Consider the following 19,590-nt stretch of genomic DNA (forward strand, 5'->3'; position numbering starts at 1 on the left):
CACTCTTTCATGTAACTCTTACAAGGGAGGTTCTTGTATTATTTCTATTTTACAAATGAGTAAACTGAGGCGAAGAGAGGTTAAGCAGCTTGTCCAAGGTCACACAGTTGGCATCGGAGCCTGGATTCAGATGGAAAGAATCTGATCCCAGAGTGGGCTCATTTAAATAGCCATACTCTGCCTCTTCCTACAAGGGTTGTGGGCAGCCATAAGTCATGAAGGCAGAACTCAAATGATTGGGAAATGCGGCCTTAGGACATAATTGTGAGTTCTTCATTCTGGCATTTAAGCTCTCTATGCATTGCCTTTACCTGCTTTTCTAACAGCTTGTTCTGTGCCCTTCACCAGAGCCTAATCCACATGCCCAACTCACCCGCCATGCACCCGCCCGCCCCGCCCCATACCTCATTATTTCCCTGCCAGGAGGTCCCTCCCCTGCTTTGCTGCCTCCCCAAATTACAGTCCTTGTAGAAGTCGGAACCCATCTTTGCTGCAAAGGTGTGTTTGACCAAAACCAATTCTGCTGGGATCTTTTACAACTCTTTTCATTTCCTCACTAAATTGGCAATTATTATGTGCTTTTATGCAGAGAGCAGTGAAGAGCAGTTAGCACACCTGAGTCTGATCTCTCTGTGCCACTCACTTCCTGTTTCTAACTTGTGCAAGGCCTTCACCCTCTCTGAACCTCGGTTTCATCATTTTTAAAGTGTGGGTGTGGATTAGCCCCTTTCAGTTTCCAATATTCAATGATTTATGGTCACCTTCCAGACTCCTCTAACTTTTCAGCTCTTGAGGGCTGGACCCACGTCTAGTATGTCTCAGTACAGCCCAGGACTCTGTACGGGCTTTTACACACAGACAGTATTTAACAATGTCAGTTGGTTGGTTGGCTGGTGGGAAATGCTTTAAGTCTGCTCTGGGCTTGACTGACTTTTAGAAATCGCCTTCCTCTGGGTGATCACTGCTGAGGACCGTTGCAGCTCTCTTTTCTGTACAAGTTTATGACAAAAGTTTTGGGCCCAATCTGCTGCCTTTTTTCTTTAAGAGACGTAATGTAATGCTATTCAGGCCGGCACTCTTTTATCTGCAGTTTCAAAATTCAAAACATTCTAAAACCAAAAGGCTTTTCTTTAACTCGTGTGATGGCAAATCCTGACCTGGAGGAACATGGCAGTCTCTTTACTAGGCAGAGTGTGAATATTCATAGATCTGGCTGCAGAAATGTTAATGTGTTTGGGGGTGCTGCCCCCCAGACCCTGCTGTGGGGATTATGTAATCTACTGGATGTGCTCTACATTACCTTTTAAAAAAAATGTAAACAATTCTGAATGCCAAGGGTTTGGGACCAGAGATTGTGGTTCTGTGCGGCATTTCTTCAGAGATGCTATTGGCAGTAAGGGGTGGATAGGTCCTTGGGATGCGGGACTGTGCTAACATCACAGACCCTCACATGACCTCGCCTCCTTGGCCTTGCTCTAATCTTGGCCCTGGTTCCAGTATGATAGCCCACGCCTTGGTTTTCCAATTTGTTTTTTTAAAATATTGCATTATGATATAATTTATCTTGATTAGTAAGTCTTTCTTGGCACCTCCTTAAGTTTTGGCTGAGGCAAGTGTCACTCCTCCCTCACCCTAGTCCCAGCCCTGCTTGACTCCTAAACCAAGAAGGCTTCCCTATTGCTGCTGTGGCATCTCAAGGATGAACTGATGTGTCCTCAGGGTGGGAGTGACTGCTGAGTGCATGTACACTTCACTTTAATCCTGGGATTGGGGGTTGGGGGAAGGGCCCTGTTGGCCCCCTGGCTGAGTCAGCTCTGCAGAGAGACTTGTAAACTCGTTCCTAGATGCATGTCCTACATCTGGATGTTTCTTCAGAGCCCAAGTGAGCCAGGTTCCTCCACTTCCTTCTGGGAAGGGATGCAGTAACTCATTTGAGAGTCAATCTGCTTGTTAATCCCTACGGCTGCTTCGACCTGACATTTTAAAATTAAAAACAGAAAAAAAAAAGATACACACACACACACACACACACACACACACACACACACAAGTGTTCCTGGAAGAACATGAAAACAACAGAAGAATGTACAGTGGTGGAATCTAAAGTGTTCTATTGTGTTTTCTTCATTTATTTTTTGATGAGGAAACCAAGAGGAGAGGTAATAGAGTTATGAGGGTTAGTGGAAGAGCCAGGCTCAGAAAGCCCTGTTTCCAGGCCTCCCATTAGCATCCAAGCCAGCAGGCTGTGCTGTTCCTTTTTTCCCAGTCCCCAGGTGTCCTCAGATGGGGAGGACACATGAATCAGTTAGCTATCCCCTCTTGATTGAAGGACACTTTTTTTTTAACCTTTCATCCCTGTTTGGCAGTGACGGGCATGCCTATGGGAATTTAGGCCACCTTTCCCCTCCCATTAAATAACCAGCCCCTCTCAGATTCGGAGCCCTAAGTATTTCTGGCTTGCCTTTTTAACCTATTACATACTGTTTACTCATCTTCTCATGCATTAAGAAGATATTCCCCAGACCAAGCCTGGCACCTAGTTCTTTGACTTCTTCTAAACACATCACTGCCTCCAGATATTCAACCATTTGTCATTTCCCTGGGCCCTGCAGATGATGTGTGGTCTTCTACCTATTGTCATTACGTGCTGGAAAATGCTGAGGTATAGTATAATTTAAATTAATCGTGGAGATGAAATTTCCCAAAGGTCCCCAAATGAATAGTTGTCTTAAGCCCCATGGGTTGACCACGTCGTGTACCCATCGTTCAGGAACTTCATGTCAGTATCTGTAAAAGACCATTGAATTTACTCTGTGGGATTGATCATGTGAAGCCACCCTGATTCTACTCACCCCTCCATTTCCCTCAGCACTGCAGTTTCCCTTGCATCCCACAATCTGGGATGGTGCCCCTTTTTATTAGAACAATTATTTGTAATGCTTCCTAATTACCCCGAATAAAATTCATAGATAATATGACATACCTGTATACGTAAATTAAAAAAAAATCAATATGCCTAAACTGTATTAAGAGAAATAAAGGAAAAGTTAATTATAATACAATATCACATATTCCAGTATGTAATTGTTTGGGCACGACGACAGAGAAAACAGAAGGAAGGAGTCAGATGCTTGAACCTGTACATAGAATCACTGAGAATGTAACAGCTACAAATACCCACAAGATACAGGTGTGTTGTGTGGGTGACTCAAATACCAGGAGAGGTGACGCTGAGGCTTTTTCCCAGCTGGTGGACCACTCTTGGTAAAGTTCCAAACATACAGTACAGTATCCCCTCGACTTGCACTCCGGTGGCATTCCTGGACAAGTCAGTATATGTTAAAACCATGCAAAAATCCTCTGTTTATTTCAGAAAGGGAGTTTGGTTCTAGATGCCGATAATTATGAATGGGCTTTTCACCTCTGCCAATGCCTAGTGGAATGTTCTAAAGTTATGTGTGTGGGGGGGTTCTTTTGTGGGTTGTTGTGGGAACTGCAGGGCGTCTGGCATTCCGGGTCCCCACTAATAAGTACCTGTGGTACTCCCCACCCACCATGGTGCTGACAGAAGGCCCTTACCCCTGCCATCCCAGGGTTGGCCCCATTAAGAACCACTGGTCTGGAAGAAGGGCCAGGACCAGGAACTGGGAGATCTGTGTTCTGGGTCTGGGCCACAGCACCTTAGTACTTGTATGACTTTAACTCTGGCTACCTGGGTCTCCTCTCTGTAAAGGGATTATAATGACATACGTGTCCTTGGCCTTTGGGATTGTGGCTTGCTGTGCTCTCCCCATGACCTCAGGACGGCCCAGAGCATCCATATGTGCCCCACAATGTATGTCCCAGCCACAAGCTCTCCCTCGCTGTGTTTTTTTTTCTTGGCCTTGAAACATCCTTAGGTCTCTCTTATCTGGGAAAGAAGGAAGGAGAAAGGGAGAAGGGACACCTCCCCCTGCCCCCATCTCTACAGCTCCAGCAGCTTTTCTCTCTCCTTTCCTTTACAAGCAAATTTCTCAAAAGAGTCATCTGTCCACACTGTCTCAGTCACCTCCCTCTGCAGTCACACCTCCTTCTTAAATGGTCCCCAGGGACCTCTTTCTGCTAAACCTCCTCGGTCCCTCTCTGGCTTGCCTCTGCCGTTGACTGTGACCCCTGACACTCTCCTGCCCCCACTTCCCTGGCGGGGCCCCTTCCTGGTGTCCTCCTCCCTCCCTGGCCTTTCCACAGGCCCCTTCACAGTACCTCCTCCTCCGCCAGCCCCGGATGTCACCCCTTGCACCTCCTCCCCAGAGGGTCCTCCTCTCTGCTGCTCCATCCAGCGGGGGTCCCAGACCTGCCTCCAGCCTAGAGTTCTGTGGGCATCTCACACTTAGAGCATCTGAAATGCAGTTCATTGTGGGTCACTTCCGATGCACATCTTTGCCGGCATCCTCTTCTCTCAGGGAATGAGCCCACTATTGCCCAAGTCAGAAGTATGGATGCCATTCTCTCTCTGTCTCTCACCCTCTCTCTTCCCCGCTCCCTCTCTCTCTCTCCCTCTCCCCCCCCACCCACAATAAATCTCTCCTGTCAGTCCTGCTTTCTTTCTTTCTTTCTTTCTTTTTTATTTTTTGCGGTACGCGGGCCTCTCACGGTTGCAGCCTCTCCCGTTGCGGAGCACAGGCTCCGGACGCGCAGGCTCAGCGGCCATGGCTCACGGGCCCAGCCGCTCCGCGGCATGTGGGATCTTCCCGGACCGGGGCACGAACCCGTGTCCCCTGCATCGGCAGGCGGACTCTCAACCACTGTGCCACCAGGGAAGCCCAGTCCTGCTTTCTTAATAGCTCTGGAGTCTTCGCTAATTTGAGTTGGCTTCTTGACCCTTGTTGGCATTTAGGATTGCGACCTCTACTTACTGTTTGGCTGGATTAAGATCTTTAGAGGCTCTCAGCACTGACAGGCTTAGGGCCCCCTAGGTAATTAAAAATAAGTTAATATAATTCTAAATTATAATATAAAATCATGTACTTAGAAACAACAAAATTTATTTGTGCGCTGAAGCCACAGTAGCTTCTTTCTGATTCTCACTCATTTTCTCTTCTTTAGAATAATTTCCTCTGGTGTCCCGTCGTGGCTGGTGCCCTCAGTGTGTGTCTAGTTGGCCAATCCAGGATCACTTAGAATGTCAGCCACCTGTGGCCCGAGCTTGGCTCTTTGCCTCTTGGGTCTTTGCGTGTACCTGGTGCGATGACATAGATACTGAGTCATTGTTTAAGGAACGAGTGAAGGAATGCATGCATAATGAGATCATTTAAGTAAAAGGCACTGTCAGAATGGAGGTTAATATTATTTTTAGGCTTCTGCTATTTGACGCTACAGTAGAATTTCCACTGTTGTGCTTCAGCTTTCATACTCCAACCCACTTAGCACTGAGTAGTCTGTACATAAAAGATGCATATAAGGATTTCTGAATTAATAAATAAATGAAGTTGTGTAATGAGATGGTTTGCTCGATTCCCCTTCCTGCAGTGAGGCTGCTTAAAGAGACTCCATCAGCTGCCTCTTATTTAAAGAGGTGCATTATTTGAAGTGGCTACCCCTCCTCATAGTACCTGGGGAGGGAGGCTGTGCTTGTGTGTGGGGAGGGGAGGGGGTTTACTTTGGAGTTAGGTGGCGGTGATGGTGGTGGGGTGTGGGAAACAGAGTATCTACCCTCGAAAGCCTGCATGAGATCTCAGAAGGGATGAACGTGGTCTAAAGGCCTAAAGTCAGGCAGAATGAATAGGACTAACCACAAATTTGCGGGGGGTGGGGGTGGAAATGAAATACCATGAAACACCTAGAAGGCTGTGGCTTAAAAAATATAACCTGACTCGTTAGTATGGGCTTGTGGACAAAACAGGTGTCAGAACATCTCCAGAAAATATTAACTACCTATAAGAATAGATCCAAAAGGTTAACCATTTCTGTCCTGTGGTACTGGTAGGGCGGCCTCCTGGAAGATTGCTGATCTTGGGTAGAGGAAGGAGTAAATAAGTGGAGAAGTAAGAAAAGGGGAGGGCCCCACTGGAGAGGAAATGTGTCTATGAGGGACATTTTGACAGGGCTGGAATTTTGGGGCCAGTGTAGACATGTGAGGACAAATGTCCTCCCTGGATCCACCCTCCATGTCTGCTCCACCCCACCCCACCCTGTCTAATGGAAGGGACCCCTTTTTTGTTGTTGTTTTCTCCAAACTTTTTCTTTTAAGTCCTTATTGAAATTGTTACAATATTGCTTCTGTTTTATGTTTGGTTTTTTTTTGGCCACGAGGCATGTGAGATCTTAGCTCCCCAACCAGGGATCAAACCACACCCACTGCATTGGAAGACGAAGTCACAACCACTGGACCACCAGGGCAGTCCCTCTCCAAACTTTTTTTTTTTTTTTTTTTTGCGGTACGCGGGCCTCTCACCGCTGTGGCCTCTCCCGTTGCGGAGCACAGGCTCCGGACACGCAGGCCCAGCGGCCACGGCTCACGGGCCCAGCCGCTCCGCGGCACGCGGGATCTTCCCGGACCGGGGCACGAACCCGCGTCCCCTGCATCGGCAGGCGGACTCCCAACCACTGCGCCACCAGGGAAGCCCCAAACTTTTTATTTGGAAGTAATTTCAAACTTACAGAAACGTTGCCAGAATAGTACAGAACACGCATATACTCTTTATCCAGATTCAGTATTTTTTAACATTTTGCCTCATTTGCTTTATCATTTATGTTTTCTCTCTCACCCTCTTTCTCCCTCTTTTTCCTGAACCTTTTTTTTTTTTAAATTAATTTATTTTTGGCTGCATTGGGTCTTCGTTGCTGCGCGCGGGCTTTCTCTAGTTGTGGCGAGTGGGGGCTACTCTTCGTTGTGGAGCACAGGCTTCTCATTGCAGTGGCTTCTCTTGTTGTGGAGCACCAGCTCTAGGTGTGTGGGCTTCAGTAGTTGTGGCACTCAGGCTCAGTAGTTGTGGCTCTCGGACTCTAGAGCACAGGCTCAGTAGTTGTGGCTCTCGGGCTTAGCTGCTCCACGGCATGTGGGATCTTCCTGCACCAGGGCTCGAACCCATGTCCCCTGCATTGGCAGGTGGATTCTCAACCACTGCACCACCAGGGAGGTCCTTTCCTGAACCTTTTTAGAGTAAGTTGCCTACATCATGGCCCTTTCTCTCTGGATATTTCAGTGTGGATTCCTAAGAATAAGGATATTGTTTTACAGAACCTTCAGTAAATTGAACTTTGATATGATACTTTTATCTAATCTGCTGGTTGTCTTACAGTTTTGTTGATTGAATTAATAACATCCTTTACAGCATTTATTTCCTCTCCAGTCCAGGATCCAGCACTGCATTTAGTTGTTATGTCTCTTTAGTCTTTTCATCCAGAACAGTTCTTCAGCCTTTCTTTGTCTTTCATGACACTGACATTTTTAAGAATATAGCCGCCTCCTCCTCCCCCTTTAAAAAAAATAGAATGTTCTTCCCTTTGGATTTCTCTGCTGTTGCCTCACATTTAGACTGAGTTATACCCTCCTGGCTAGCATACACATGAGTGATGTTGTATCTTTTTCATTGTATTACATCCAGAGGCACCGGATGTCCATTCGCCCCTTACGTGTGATGTTAAGTTGGATCACTTCGTCAAGGTGTCCGATTTCTTCACTGTGCATTTACTGATTTTTCCTCGCTACTAATAAGCAATCTGTGGGGAGACAACCTAAGACCATATAAATGTCTTACTCCTTATCCACATTTTGCCCCGAGATTTACCAATCATCCACCCTGGGTTTGCAGGTATTTCTGGATCCCAGGCAAGGCATGGGAGGTCAAGCTATCTGCGACCAGGTGACCCACTTTCGAGGGCATCGCCCACGTGGGAGGACCTTGCTGTGCTGTGCCCAGCCCTGTTGAGAAACCGCATTTCCACAATAGTTTTCCTCTTTCTACTCCCACCAGGATCAGAAGCTAATTCGTCGTTCATTCAACTGACACATAAGAATGTTCTTGCGAAAGCTTCTTAGCTTTATTTGGGCACAGTGGGGTACAGAACGAAAGCTAGTTCCCTCTCGGTGTCTTTAAGGAGCCTACCACTGAGTTGGGGAGACAAGACTTGGTCACTGAAAGGTAAAGGACATGTAAGTTGTCAGTACTGTGACCTCACAGGACAGCTCAGTGAGAGCTGTCCTATGACCCTGGAGAATTAAGTGCCCTTAGGAGTTTGGGGGAGGAGGGATCCGAGTGGGTTAGGTACGATGAAGGGACATTTCATTAACGAGAGTAATCTTTGGGCCTTAAAGGACAGGCAAATCTGGGTAAACAGCGATAGATAAGGGCATTCCAGGAGGGGAACAGTGTGCACAGAGACCCGGAGACGGGAGCATGGATGGAGAAATTGGGGGACAGCAAGTTATGTACCAGTCTGGATGGGGCCAAGGGTTGGTGTAGGGGGAAGGATCTACCCCATTACTGAGCACCTACCTCGCGCCAGGCATTTAAAAAAATAACTTTCCCGATTCTGAAAGTAACACATGTTTGATATAGGAAGTTTAGAAAAATAGTTTTTCTATATAAAGAAAAATTTTAATGAAGTCGCTCTATTCTTTCATCCAGAGGTAAGTGGTTAACCATGGTGTATTTCCCTCATTTCTGAGATCTTTAACATTCTTCTGGCAACAGCTTTGTTTGGGTTCATAGATTCAGTAGCCCCTCTTATCCCTCAGAGGATATTAATCATACTTTGAAAAACATTTCATTCTGGTGACTTTATTGATTTTGTTTTCCAGCTGGAACTTCGGTTCTCTAATTCGGTGCTTCTTTGGTTGTTTTGGTTTTTGTCAAATGTTTGGTAAGTCTTGGTTGTGTTTCTTCTCCCTTTGTATTTTGAGGTTTTGCAGTCACCTCTGTGTGAAACCTGATTCCGTGCTCTAGAGCCAGGTGCCCCTGGTTGTGGACAGGAGGGTGGGGTGTGCCTGCTGGGGATGCAGGAGCCGTCTACGTGTCCCCTTGCCTCCCTACCCTCATGTCCCGGCAGGAGCCTGGGTGGAGAGGTGGGGCAGGAGCCTGCTTGCCTGGCTCCTCCAAATCCTATGACCAACCACTCAGGGCCTCTCCTGGGCCCCTAATCTCTCCAAACTTGGACCCTGCAGAGCCACTCCTCTGACTGAGTGTAGAATCCCCAGCCACGCTGCTGGGGTTCAAATCCTAGCCCTGGCACTTACTAGCACTATGACCTTGGGAAAGCTGTGTAACTCTGGGTCTTATTTGTAAAGCAGGGAAAATAATAGTATTTCAAAGGATTTTTGTGAAGGTTAAATGAGATAATATGTGCTTAGAACAGCGTCTGGCACATATATGTGCTGTATGAGTGTCATTATTATTATTATTCCATGGTTTTATTTTGGGGGGTTGTGGTTTCTGTATCTGTTTATTCTCATTTGCTTCCATCTTCAGGGAGCCCTTATAATTTCCTCATTTTCTGGTGCTGTAATGGATTTATTCTTCTTAGAAAATGTCTTTTCTGTCATTGGGGGATTAGGCATTTGCCCCTGGCCTGCCATCTTGATATAGTCATACATTTCCTTCAAGTTCTTTTGCTGTGAGCCTGTATGAGTGTGTTATTGTTATCTGTAATACATACATGAAGGCATCCGTTGCCATCTGTGTCCACTCACCCAGGAGCCTGGCCCAGGGCGGGACTCGCCACCTGGTCTAGGTTCCCGGATGCTGACTCTGTCCTGTGCAGGCCTGGGAGGTGATGAGTTCTCTTCTCGGCCTTCCTCAGGCTGGTCTGAGGTGTCCTAATGAATGTAATGGGTCCTCTGCTTCCTTTGTCAAAAGGAATGTTAATTATTTTCAGCAGTCTAATTACGTGCCTAATGAGAGCCTGACTGAGATAACATTCCCTTTAATTACTCTTGCCTAAGTGCCGTTTGGAGCCATATTTGAGAGTGTTGCAAGGCTCGGTACTTTCACAGTAGATGAAGCTGTCTGGTGAGAGGCTGAGTGAGGGGCCAGGGTTGCTGGGCTTAAGGCCCACGGTGGAAGGGCTAGCTGCAGTCAGTGCCCAGCCCGGTGTATGCTGGCCTTTCCTCTGGGCCATTACTTAAAGGAAAGGGACAGTCAGATTGGGTCATGTATGGAGCAAACAGCACCCATCACGGCTCCCCCGGAACAACTCATTTCTCGCTCTTCCCCCCAACCCACCTGCCCTTCAAGCTCATCTTGGCCAGGCCCCTCGCTCTTGGAGGACCTGACCCCGTGCCTTTCCCTCCATTCAACACTTGGATTTTGAGTCCCTACCGTATGTCAACTTTTATCCAGGACATGAGGATGCAAAGGTAAGGAACTCGTGGTCCAGATGGCTTTCTAAAACAAAAAATTTGATCATGCCCTTCTCCTCTTTGGCCAGGAGAAATGCTACATGTCTGACCCCTACCCCCTTCCAGGGTTTATCTTCTGTACTTCCTTTGGTGGCCTTCCTTTTGTTCTGATGTGGTGTCTTTCAATAACTGGGCCTTCATGGGCAGACCCTTGGAAGGCAGCTCTCCCAAGCCCCTGGGTGGGCTTGAGTAGGCTGGAAGGGACAGCTTACATGAGATTGTCTGCCCTGAGGAAAAAAAGGCAGCTCTAGGTGGCCCACTGCCATAGGTAAATTAAGTCCCCTAATTCCTGTCTGCACATCTGCACCTCCTATGAATGGTGTAGCAGGGGGAAAGTGCTGATGAAACCCTTGGCCCTCCCATTTTCTAGCTGTCATTTAACCTCTGAGCTTCCCTTGCCTCCTGTCTATTGGAGTTAATGCCTGCTTCATGGGCTCATGGAGGGCTCATGAAATGACCTGTGTGACACCTGCCTGGCACACAGAGGGTACTCAATAAATGGTTTGGAGTTTTTTAAATACTCCAAGCAGCACCCCCTACACTGAGTTATAGCCAGAGACTCAGGGGCTGGCCTCATTTTACCAATGGCCAGAGCCCTCTCCTGGCCTCTTGGATAAAAGTCACTCTTCAGACAGTAGACAGTGACTTTCTTGGAACAAGGGTTCATCCTCCCCCATCTCACAATGGCAGCCTTAGTTAACTAGGCTTGAGGGAGAGAATGAGGGCAGTGGTGTCTGTTCAGAAAAAAAAGAGGATTTCCAAGAGCAAGGAAGTTCAGCTGAGCTTTAGGTCAGTGTGTTTGACAGCCTTCTCGTCACCCTTGGTAAGTTCTAGAGCAATGTCCAGTGGAACTTTCTGTGATGACGGAAATGTTCTACATCTGCACTGTCCGGTATGGTAGACACTTGCCACATGTAGCTATTGAGCACTTTAAATGTGGCTAGTGAGACTGAGGAACTGACTTTTTTTTAATCTTATTCATTTTTAAAGTTAAATTTTAAAGAGTCACATGTAGCTAGCGGCTCTCAAACTGGCTAGTGCAGTTCTGCAGTTTTCAGAAAAATATCTCTTTGTGCACTTCTTGATCATGGCTTGGGCCTCATCTCTAGGCTACTAGTTTTCACATGTCCTGTTTGCAGAAGTCAAGGTGTGCTAGTTGCTGGCAAGGACCAGGTAAGTCAAGGGGAACTGACAAAATCAGTGACCGGAAGGGTGATTTGGAGCCCCCAGAGCTATAGCCATCCTGCTGAGATTCACCCACCATGCCAGGCATCCGACTTTCTTATTTGAGATTCTGCCCCTTACTGTCTGCAAAGGGCAGAGCCACTGGTTTTCACAGCAGCAGAGATGGGTAGGTGGTGCTCAGATACATGACTCTCGTGCCAGCTAGGTGTGTTCCAGATCAGGAGAAATCACCTGTGCTAGTTAGAATTTTCTTGATTGTAAGTGACAGAAAATCCAACAAACTACCTGGAGTAAAAAGGAATATTTACCTTCTTGTTAAGGTGAAACACCCAGGCTAGAGAGGACCTGGTGAAGTTACTTAAATTCTTTTGATCAGAAACATGGAAATTCCAGGCCATGAGTCAAAGGATTTCACCTTCCCTTCATTTGTTAATAAAATTGCCAAGCAACAGCTGATGAGGAATTCACGGTTTCCAGCCCCTGCCTGCAAGAAGAGTCTTCAGTTGACTGGCTACATTTATTTGGCAGTTGGGCACTTTGCCCTGACCTAGTTGGCCCTGTAGGGATCACCAGATGACCCTTGCGATAAGGGGCAGGGAATGTCTGACCCCTAATTACACAAACTTTAGCTTCTCTGGCCTGGCTGTTTCTCAAACTTGTTTAGCTTGTTTCACTTACTGTTCCCCCTGCCTGGAATGCTTTTCCCAAAGCTCTTTGCAAAGCTTCTTTGTGTCTTTCTCATCTAGGCCCTGATGCTAGATCCTTAGAGAAGTTTAAGACTCGCCCTCCAGCATCTAATTTCTTTGTCTCCCCTACCAGGCCTTTGCCCTCATTCGTGGCCTGATACCAGACATTACGGTATGTGCTGGCTGGCTTACTTATTGTCTATCTCCCCACAGAACTGTGAGCACCAAGGAGGCAGGAACCTTGTCTTGTTCACAAGGGGTACAGTGCCTGGCCTGCACTAGGTACTCAGTCAAAATTTGCTGGAATACAACACCTCGTATAAACAAACCAGCCTCCACAGGACTTCTGGGACCGGGTCCCCTGGCTGTTTAGAAATCTCTGGGGGTGGCTTGGCTGTAGCAAGCTGTGAAAAGTAGGGCATTGGGAGTCACGCTGTTGAGATGCTGCAGATTTGTCCTCCGAAAGACCAACTGGGCTTCTTTCTGCCTCCACCGGGGAGGCAATGAAGGGACAGGGTCCCTATTCCTCCAAAGGCATGGTGTGGTGGATTCACCTGTGGGACATCCGAAGGATGTGGGTAGTCATAGGGAGAAAGCAGATACATAAATTCCCGGTCACTTTGTGGGTGAGGCTGTGAGTCCACTGCCTGTTCCTGTCCAGCTGACAGAAGGAGCCTTGCTGGTCTCACGTGATGAGGATTCTAGGGCCCCTCAGCTGCCGCCTGATGGGATCTGCATAGGGGATTATTGATGAAGGGGAGGTGAGGCAGCTCTTTACAGTAACACATGCCTTGCTCTGGGATGGCGGCCAGGCAGCTAATTAGAGAGCCCAGCAGCTGTCCAGCCTTTCAGGCAGTGAGCAGCAGCTACACAGTGCCAGGGGGTGGGATGGGAGGGAAAGGAAAGGAGCACAGGGCCAGAGGCCACCCTCTAAGGCGTAGGGGGTGGGTGGTCAGGGTTGGTTCCAGGGGGGGACATTGGGAGGGGTGTGTCAGGTGGAGTGGGCTGCATGGGGAGGAGGAAGGAAGAAGGGGAGGTTGTCAGGACAGGGCAGCCTGCAGGTGAGACAGAAGACAGGGTGGCGAGATGTCCAGCAGGCAGGGTAACGCAGATTCCAAGCCCAGAGTGAGGGGCATGGAATGGAAGGACATGGCCAAGTGGAGGGGAAGGGGGGATCCATCCCCTATCTACACCCTTTCTTCCCCATGCCAGCCAGGCCCCAGGGCCTGGGTCTCCTTGCTCCCAAGGGGGAGCTGACCAGACACAGCCTTTCCCCTGGGGGTGGGGGTTGGCATTCCAATTGCATTTGTAGCTGAGCATGGTCACTCCTTGGTTTGGGAAGTTGCCAATCCACTTGTGTTCAGGGCTGGTCTTACTACAGGACAAGTAAAAGCAGTTGTTCTGGGTCAAAAGGGAAGAACTGGGGAGGATTTGAAAAACCAGAGGGCTCCCCAATGGGTCTCTGGGGCATCTTTACTTTATGGGCACCTGGGTGGGGTGATTTGGGGAAGAGGAGAATAGGAGAGAAAAAGGGATAGTGTTTGCCTGCCACTTCCTGGCTTCACTCTTAGGTTCCAGGCCATGGAGAAGGGTGGTGGATGGGGGTAGATTTGATTTTGAGGTTCCGGCCAGAGAAGCAGAGATTCAATCCTGCAAGCCCAGCTTACCTTAAATAGTTATAGGGGAGGAGAGAGAATGATGCAGAGGGAATTTCCTGCCAGCAGCTGCTGGTTGAACCTCTTTGGGAAATGAATCCTACATATATGGAAACTGGACGCTTCTTTTGAGAGTGCCAGCACATTGTAGAAATAACAGAATAGGCACTGTTATTCTCTGACCTGAACCTGAGCTTGGTTCCTTGCCCATATGAAAGCCTGCGGTGTCTCCCAGGATGCCTAGGACGCTCTGTTCCTGCCCCATCCCTCCTAATGTGACATGTCTTCTGTACTGTCCAGACCCGAGGCACTCACCCCGTCTATCCTCACCTCTCAGCCTGGGTGATGGCTCTTGGAGGTGGGAGAAAGGATAGCAAGCACCCTCCTTTCTTCCCCGGTCTCCAGAGACAGCCCTGCCCATTGTAAACCAACGTTTATGGTGCTTTGTGGGAGAGAACCCTTCCATGATGGTGGCCTAAAAATTATAGAAGAACACCAGACATCATTATGTTTGGTTAATAACACTGGATGCTACAATCACCCAGTAATTTGGTTGGATCCTTCTCTACCTTGCTTGTCCCTCCATTCAACAGAAGTTTCATGGTCTCAAGGAATTCATCATGTGGAGGGGGAAACAGACACATAATCATTTTAAGATGGGGCAATATGTTTCAATAGGAGGCTGTTCAAAGTCCTGTGGGAACATCAGTGATGGAATAACTGGGGGGCTGTGGGAGGATGGCATCACAAAGGAACGAAGAGGGGGCAGGATCTCAAAGGAGGAGTGGGTATGGTGGGCTGCAGAGGAGGGCAGTTAGAGAGGGCTTGAAATTGCATGGTGGTCTCTGCTCCTTCAAGCTTCTGGGGCATCGGGACATGTTGAAGGAGAAGCTGGATGGACAGACTTGGCTGCACGTTTACAAATAAGCTGCTTACAGGATGGACTAAGTAGATTACACTGAATGAAGGATGAGTGCATGCAGATGTGTGCCTTGAGAGTGAGATTGGGATGGAAAGCAGTTTGAAGGTATGCCATATGGCAAGAGGGGTGACTCTGGAGCCCGAGGACCAGGGTTTGAATCAAATGTATGGATTTAGCCTAATCTCTTAATATCCTGAGACTCAGTGTTTTCATCTTTAAAATGCAGCAGGGTTGGGGACAGGGTGGGGGTGGGGAGGTAGGATAATTCCTGCCTTCCCTGCAGGAGTCTGGGGAGAATTATGAGAGGTCATATACTTGAAAAATACAAGTACTACCACATGTCAGTTGTATAAGGGCTCTTCACACATTCCTCTACTCCAAAAACTTCTGGTTCAGGTCATGCTGTCCTCAAGGGAGCCTCATGCCCTCTACACCCTGGGACCCGGTCTGAGGGGCCAGAGGGTATCAGAGGGGTCTGGGGACAGCTTGTGCACTTGGAGGCAGAGGTGGGACCCCATCACCTCCTCGTCCAGCGCCCCCCCCAACCCCTGCCCAGCTCCCTGGGGGAAGAGCCTGCAGACCAGGAAGCAGGAGGTGTCCAGCATGAGGCTGGCCCCAGGAGGGAGCCTGTTCTGACTGCCACGCTTCATCTGCCAGGGCTGCACCCCAACCAGCCTCGGGCCCCCAGGGCTAACTGTGGCGACCAGCAGGCTGTGCTGCCAGGATGTGGGCTTTGGTTTCTGTTTCTGTTTGGTTTTGACTAGTGCTGTTAATGTGGCCTGCTTAGGGCCCAGAGAAGGGGAAGTGCCCGTGGGGGGGATCGAACTCCCCAGGCACGGGGTCATGCTGGTGCTGGGGATGGAGGGCGCGCTGGACATGCCCCTGATAGGTATGTTCCAGGGTGATCCCTGCCCATGGCCCGGCAGGCTGGGAGAAGGGAGGGGTGTGGACAGGTGGGGCAGGGTTGGGGGCTCCTGTTTGTGGAGGAGCTGGGGAGGGACAGAGGCCAGGAGAGCATAGCAGCCCGCAGCACTTCACTCCCTCTGTCCTTCACTTCTCTCAGTGCAGAGGCCCAGGGGAGAGACCCGGGGGTGCATGCCCTCCCTGCCCGCAAGCACAGGTGCACACAGTGAATTTCAGGTCCCCAAGCCCTGCGCTTTCACTTCTCTTGGCTCCCCTGCTGCCTGGCAAGTTGTCACCTTCGGGAGCAAAGGCCCGAGTCACCCCTGCTCAGAGAGCCTGGGGGGTTGGGGGAGGGAGGAGGGTGGCCATGGGCATCAGCGCAGGGTGGTGCCTCTGTGGTCCACCCTGCTTGGCCGTCCACTGGGGGATGGGGGCAATTCCCTCCCCCGGTCACACACGATTCTCAGCTTCTGAGCAGCCGGTCCATCCCTCTGTAGGGCTGGGCTGGATCTGATCTCTGTCCCTGGGCTCGTGCGGAAGGTACAGTTTATCCAAGGGATTTTCAGGGAAGCTTCAGCACCTTCATATTAAAGCAAAAAAAATGTCGAAGTCTCTATCAGATGGTCAAGTCTTAGGGCTCTATTAAAAATATGTATGTGGCAAGGGGCATTATAAAGTCAGATTTATATCAGCTTGTAGTCAGTTACCGATGTTAATAGGAAGGGTCTCGAAAATAATAATAAAATAATAAAATGAAATAAATATGAGGGCAGTGGGATTGCGGGTAGAGGGTTTTAGCACACATTTTGTTGGTGTGCTTGTTTTAGCACGTGTAGTTGTGCTTGGCTCCCCAAATGCTAAAACAAATGCTCTACATCGTCTGTCTTCCGTGAGGTTCTTGACTGCCCTTGAGAACAGATGTACCCACTACAGGGGGAAGTGTAATTTGTAAGTGAAGTGAGAGTGTAATTTGAAGCTAGATTGAGAATGGAGCTGGATTCTAAAATTATATCCCTGCTCAGATTTGCAAGTGTGCACACACTTCACTCATGGCACAAGAAGCACCGAGTCCTAGCCCCCATGTGAACTGCCTGGGATCCATTCCAGGCTCTCATCTCCGGATTAACCAGACCTGGGCAAGCAGGATGGCAGAGAGGAGGTGGCAGGCTCCAGGAGAGGCCCCATGGCCTGGGTGTGATGAGTGTCAGGTGCTGAGCCTGGAGCCCGGAGTTGTGGTGTTTGCCTTGAGGCTGCCTCTCTGGCTGGCCTGGTGGCTCGGAGCTGGGGGCAGTTTAAGCTAATGAACTCCTCCTCTTTAATTCCAGGGACAAATGGAAGCCACCCATCCACTAGCCGAGGATCAGCTGAGCCCTGGGGCTGATGCTTGCCCACACTGTTGAGAATGGCACCAAGGCCCAGCCAGGCACCGGGACAAAGGTTAACCCGGGACACTCCTGGACAGTGATCCTGATGTCTGTTCGGAGCCGCGCACTCAAGGGTGTGATAAGTAAGTATGTTACTGGCTCCCAGGGGATCACTGGCCCTTCCTGCCTCAGCAGCATGGGCACAGGCCTGAAGGTTCCAGTTCTGAGCCTGCTTCCGGTCCAAGGGCCTGTCACAGGTCTATGGTCCTGGAATGGGAGGGGGGTTTCCAGCAGTTTCAGGCCATGTCACATGCTAGAGCCATTGTGTAGCCACATGGCCTCTAAGAAGTGGGTCAGACCCAGATGGGCTGACATGAGTGATGTGAGACACCCAGCACTTAGGAGATGGCATCTTCCCCAATTCTCTTTCTTATCTGTATGCTCATGGGTGCTTTGGGCTCTGGGCTTTACCTCTGTGCAGTGGGAACTGGATCTCACCTAGGCTTCCAGACTCTGCCCAGAAGCCATGACTGGTTTGTGTGGCCTTGGGTAGAGCATCCAGGGCACTGGATGGTGAAGGCTTTGCGGTGCCTTAGCTGCCATAAGCGTGGCCACCAGGGGGTCAAGAGGAGCAAGTTCTCTGCTGCTTCTGCCATGTTTCAGCCATATCTCCTCCTCAGTCCAGAGGAGCGGCATGTAGGGCGAGGGGCCCCCTGGCTGGGGAGTCTCACCTGTCCTCACATAGCCTTTCTTTCCAGCCTCGGCCTCTGGCTTTTCCTTGATGATGCTTTAAAAAAATGACAGTTGGCTGCTCTCCCAAGCCCCAGAGGCTGTCCGGCCTAAAGGCTGTTCTGTCTGAAGAGGGCAGACAGTCCCACTGTGGGACTGGGGGCCGGCAGGCAGAGAGCTCCCCCGGAAACCAGGGCAGGGAGCGCTGGTGGGTTTGCACTCTTGACTGGACAAGTTTTAGGAGCTGTTGGACTGGTCCATGGGAGCCCAGAGCCCTTAGCTTCTATGTAGGAGTTTTCAGAGAGGGAAAGGGGAACCGGGTATTTCTCAGCTTTAGATAGATCTCGACTCCACTGCTAGTTGAGAGTTTAAAACTCAAGGCTAGAATCTACTTTTCAGTCAACCGAGGCTTGCAAAATCAGTTTGTGATTGGAGGGTCTTTCAGGAAGTGTGTTACCGAGTTGATTTATAGCCGGGGTGGTGTGAGAGAGCCTGGACTGTGGGAGTGGGGTGGGGGGTAGAGAGATGGCCGTGGAGGCTACTGTGGGAACGCGGTGACTCAGACGGAGACCTATTCCCCGCATTACACAGAATTCCCCAGAACAACCTACATCATCAGCCTTAAAAGTGTTGTACCCTTTTGTTCAGTGATACCACTTGTAGAATTGTTCATTAAGAAATCTTTCATTAGGAAATAGTTCCAGCAAAGAAAAGGGCTGAATTCTCTTGTTACAGGCATAAAAAAGATGTTCTTGTGGTGTCATTGTCAGAGTAGAAATGGGAAACAGTTGTTCTCCCTTTGTTGAACACCTAGGTTAAGTAAATTATAGATTTCCACTTGGTGGAATATTACACAGCCATTATAATAAGGAGAACATAGGAAATATGACAACTTGGAAAAATGATTATGATGTAATGAGTGAAAGTGTCAGGTTACAGGATAAGTACGTTATGGTAACTTGTAAAATAAACACATGAGAAAAGATCGCAAAGGGGAAATGATAATGGCTGCTAGTTTGCTGGAATTATGAATGCCTTTTCTTTCTATGATGCATGGATTTGTTTCTTTTAAAACTAAATTAAATCTCAATGAGTACACCACATACCATTAAAAGTGATTTTCTCTAAGATGTGGGATGATGGGGGACTTTTGCTTTCTATGTCATTCCTTTCTGCAGTGTTTAAATTTCAACTGTGAGCAAATGTCATTTTTGTAATCAGGAAAAAGAAAGACATTTTAAAATGCTAGATATAAAAAAATTTTAAAGGCTATATATTTCCCAAGAAAGAGGAGAAGAGAAAGGCTGAGCTCTTTAGCTCTTTATACCTGCTCTCATCAGTGTTTAAGGGCCTGCGTCTGTTTGGGCCCATTCGTTCATTCATCAATCCATTCGTTCACAGGTTTCAGTGGGTCTTACTGCCAGGCACTGTTCTAGGCACTAGTTACCCAGCAGTGAACAAGGCAGAGCCCCGCCCTTGTGGAACTTTCACTCTAATTGGGGGAGACAGACAATGAACAAGGAGCAAAATATCGGAAAGTGAAAGCGCTATGACTAAAATGGGATGATGTGAGTGATGGGGAGGCTATTTTGGATCAGAGATTCCTCTGAGGGGTGATGGTTGAGCTGAGATCTGAATGACAACAGAGAGGCAGTCTGGGAAGGGTCCTGCAGTCCCCACCCGCAGGCTGCCCTTTGCTGCCTGAGCCCTGGTAAGCCTCGGTGCCAGGCTGACTCCGTTCCCCAAGCCCACGTGCCCCCCCCCCCCC

General features: G+C 48.9%; 1 protein-coding gene across 2 annotated transcripts in view; it reads left to right on the forward strand.

Moving 5' to 3' along the window:
* TMEM229B (transmembrane protein 229B) overlaps window positions 1–19,590 on the forward strand; it is a 37,105-nt gene that overhangs the window by 7,910 nt on the left and 9,605 nt on the right. Inside the window, exon 2 of one of the 2 annotated variants that reach the window (XM_007449012.1) lies at window positions 17,055–17,236. In XM_007449012.1, coding sequence (XP_007449074.1) covers window positions 17,110–17,236 — 127 coding nt within the window. In that variant the 5' untranslated portion in view covers window positions 17,055–17,109. Of the gene's footprint in view, window positions 1–17,054; window positions 17,237–19,590 lie in introns of those variants that run through there. The other variant, XM_007449013.1, reaches the window with a different exon arrangement.

The sequence above is a fragment of the Lipotes vexillifer genome, unplaced genomic scaffold (genome assembly GCF_000442215.2).
Source record: "Lipotes vexillifer unplaced genomic scaffold, Lipotes_vexillifer_v1.1 scaffold629, whole genome shotgun sequence".
Lineage (NCBI taxonomy): Eukaryota > Metazoa > Chordata > Mammalia > Artiodactyla > Lipotidae > Lipotes > Lipotes vexillifer.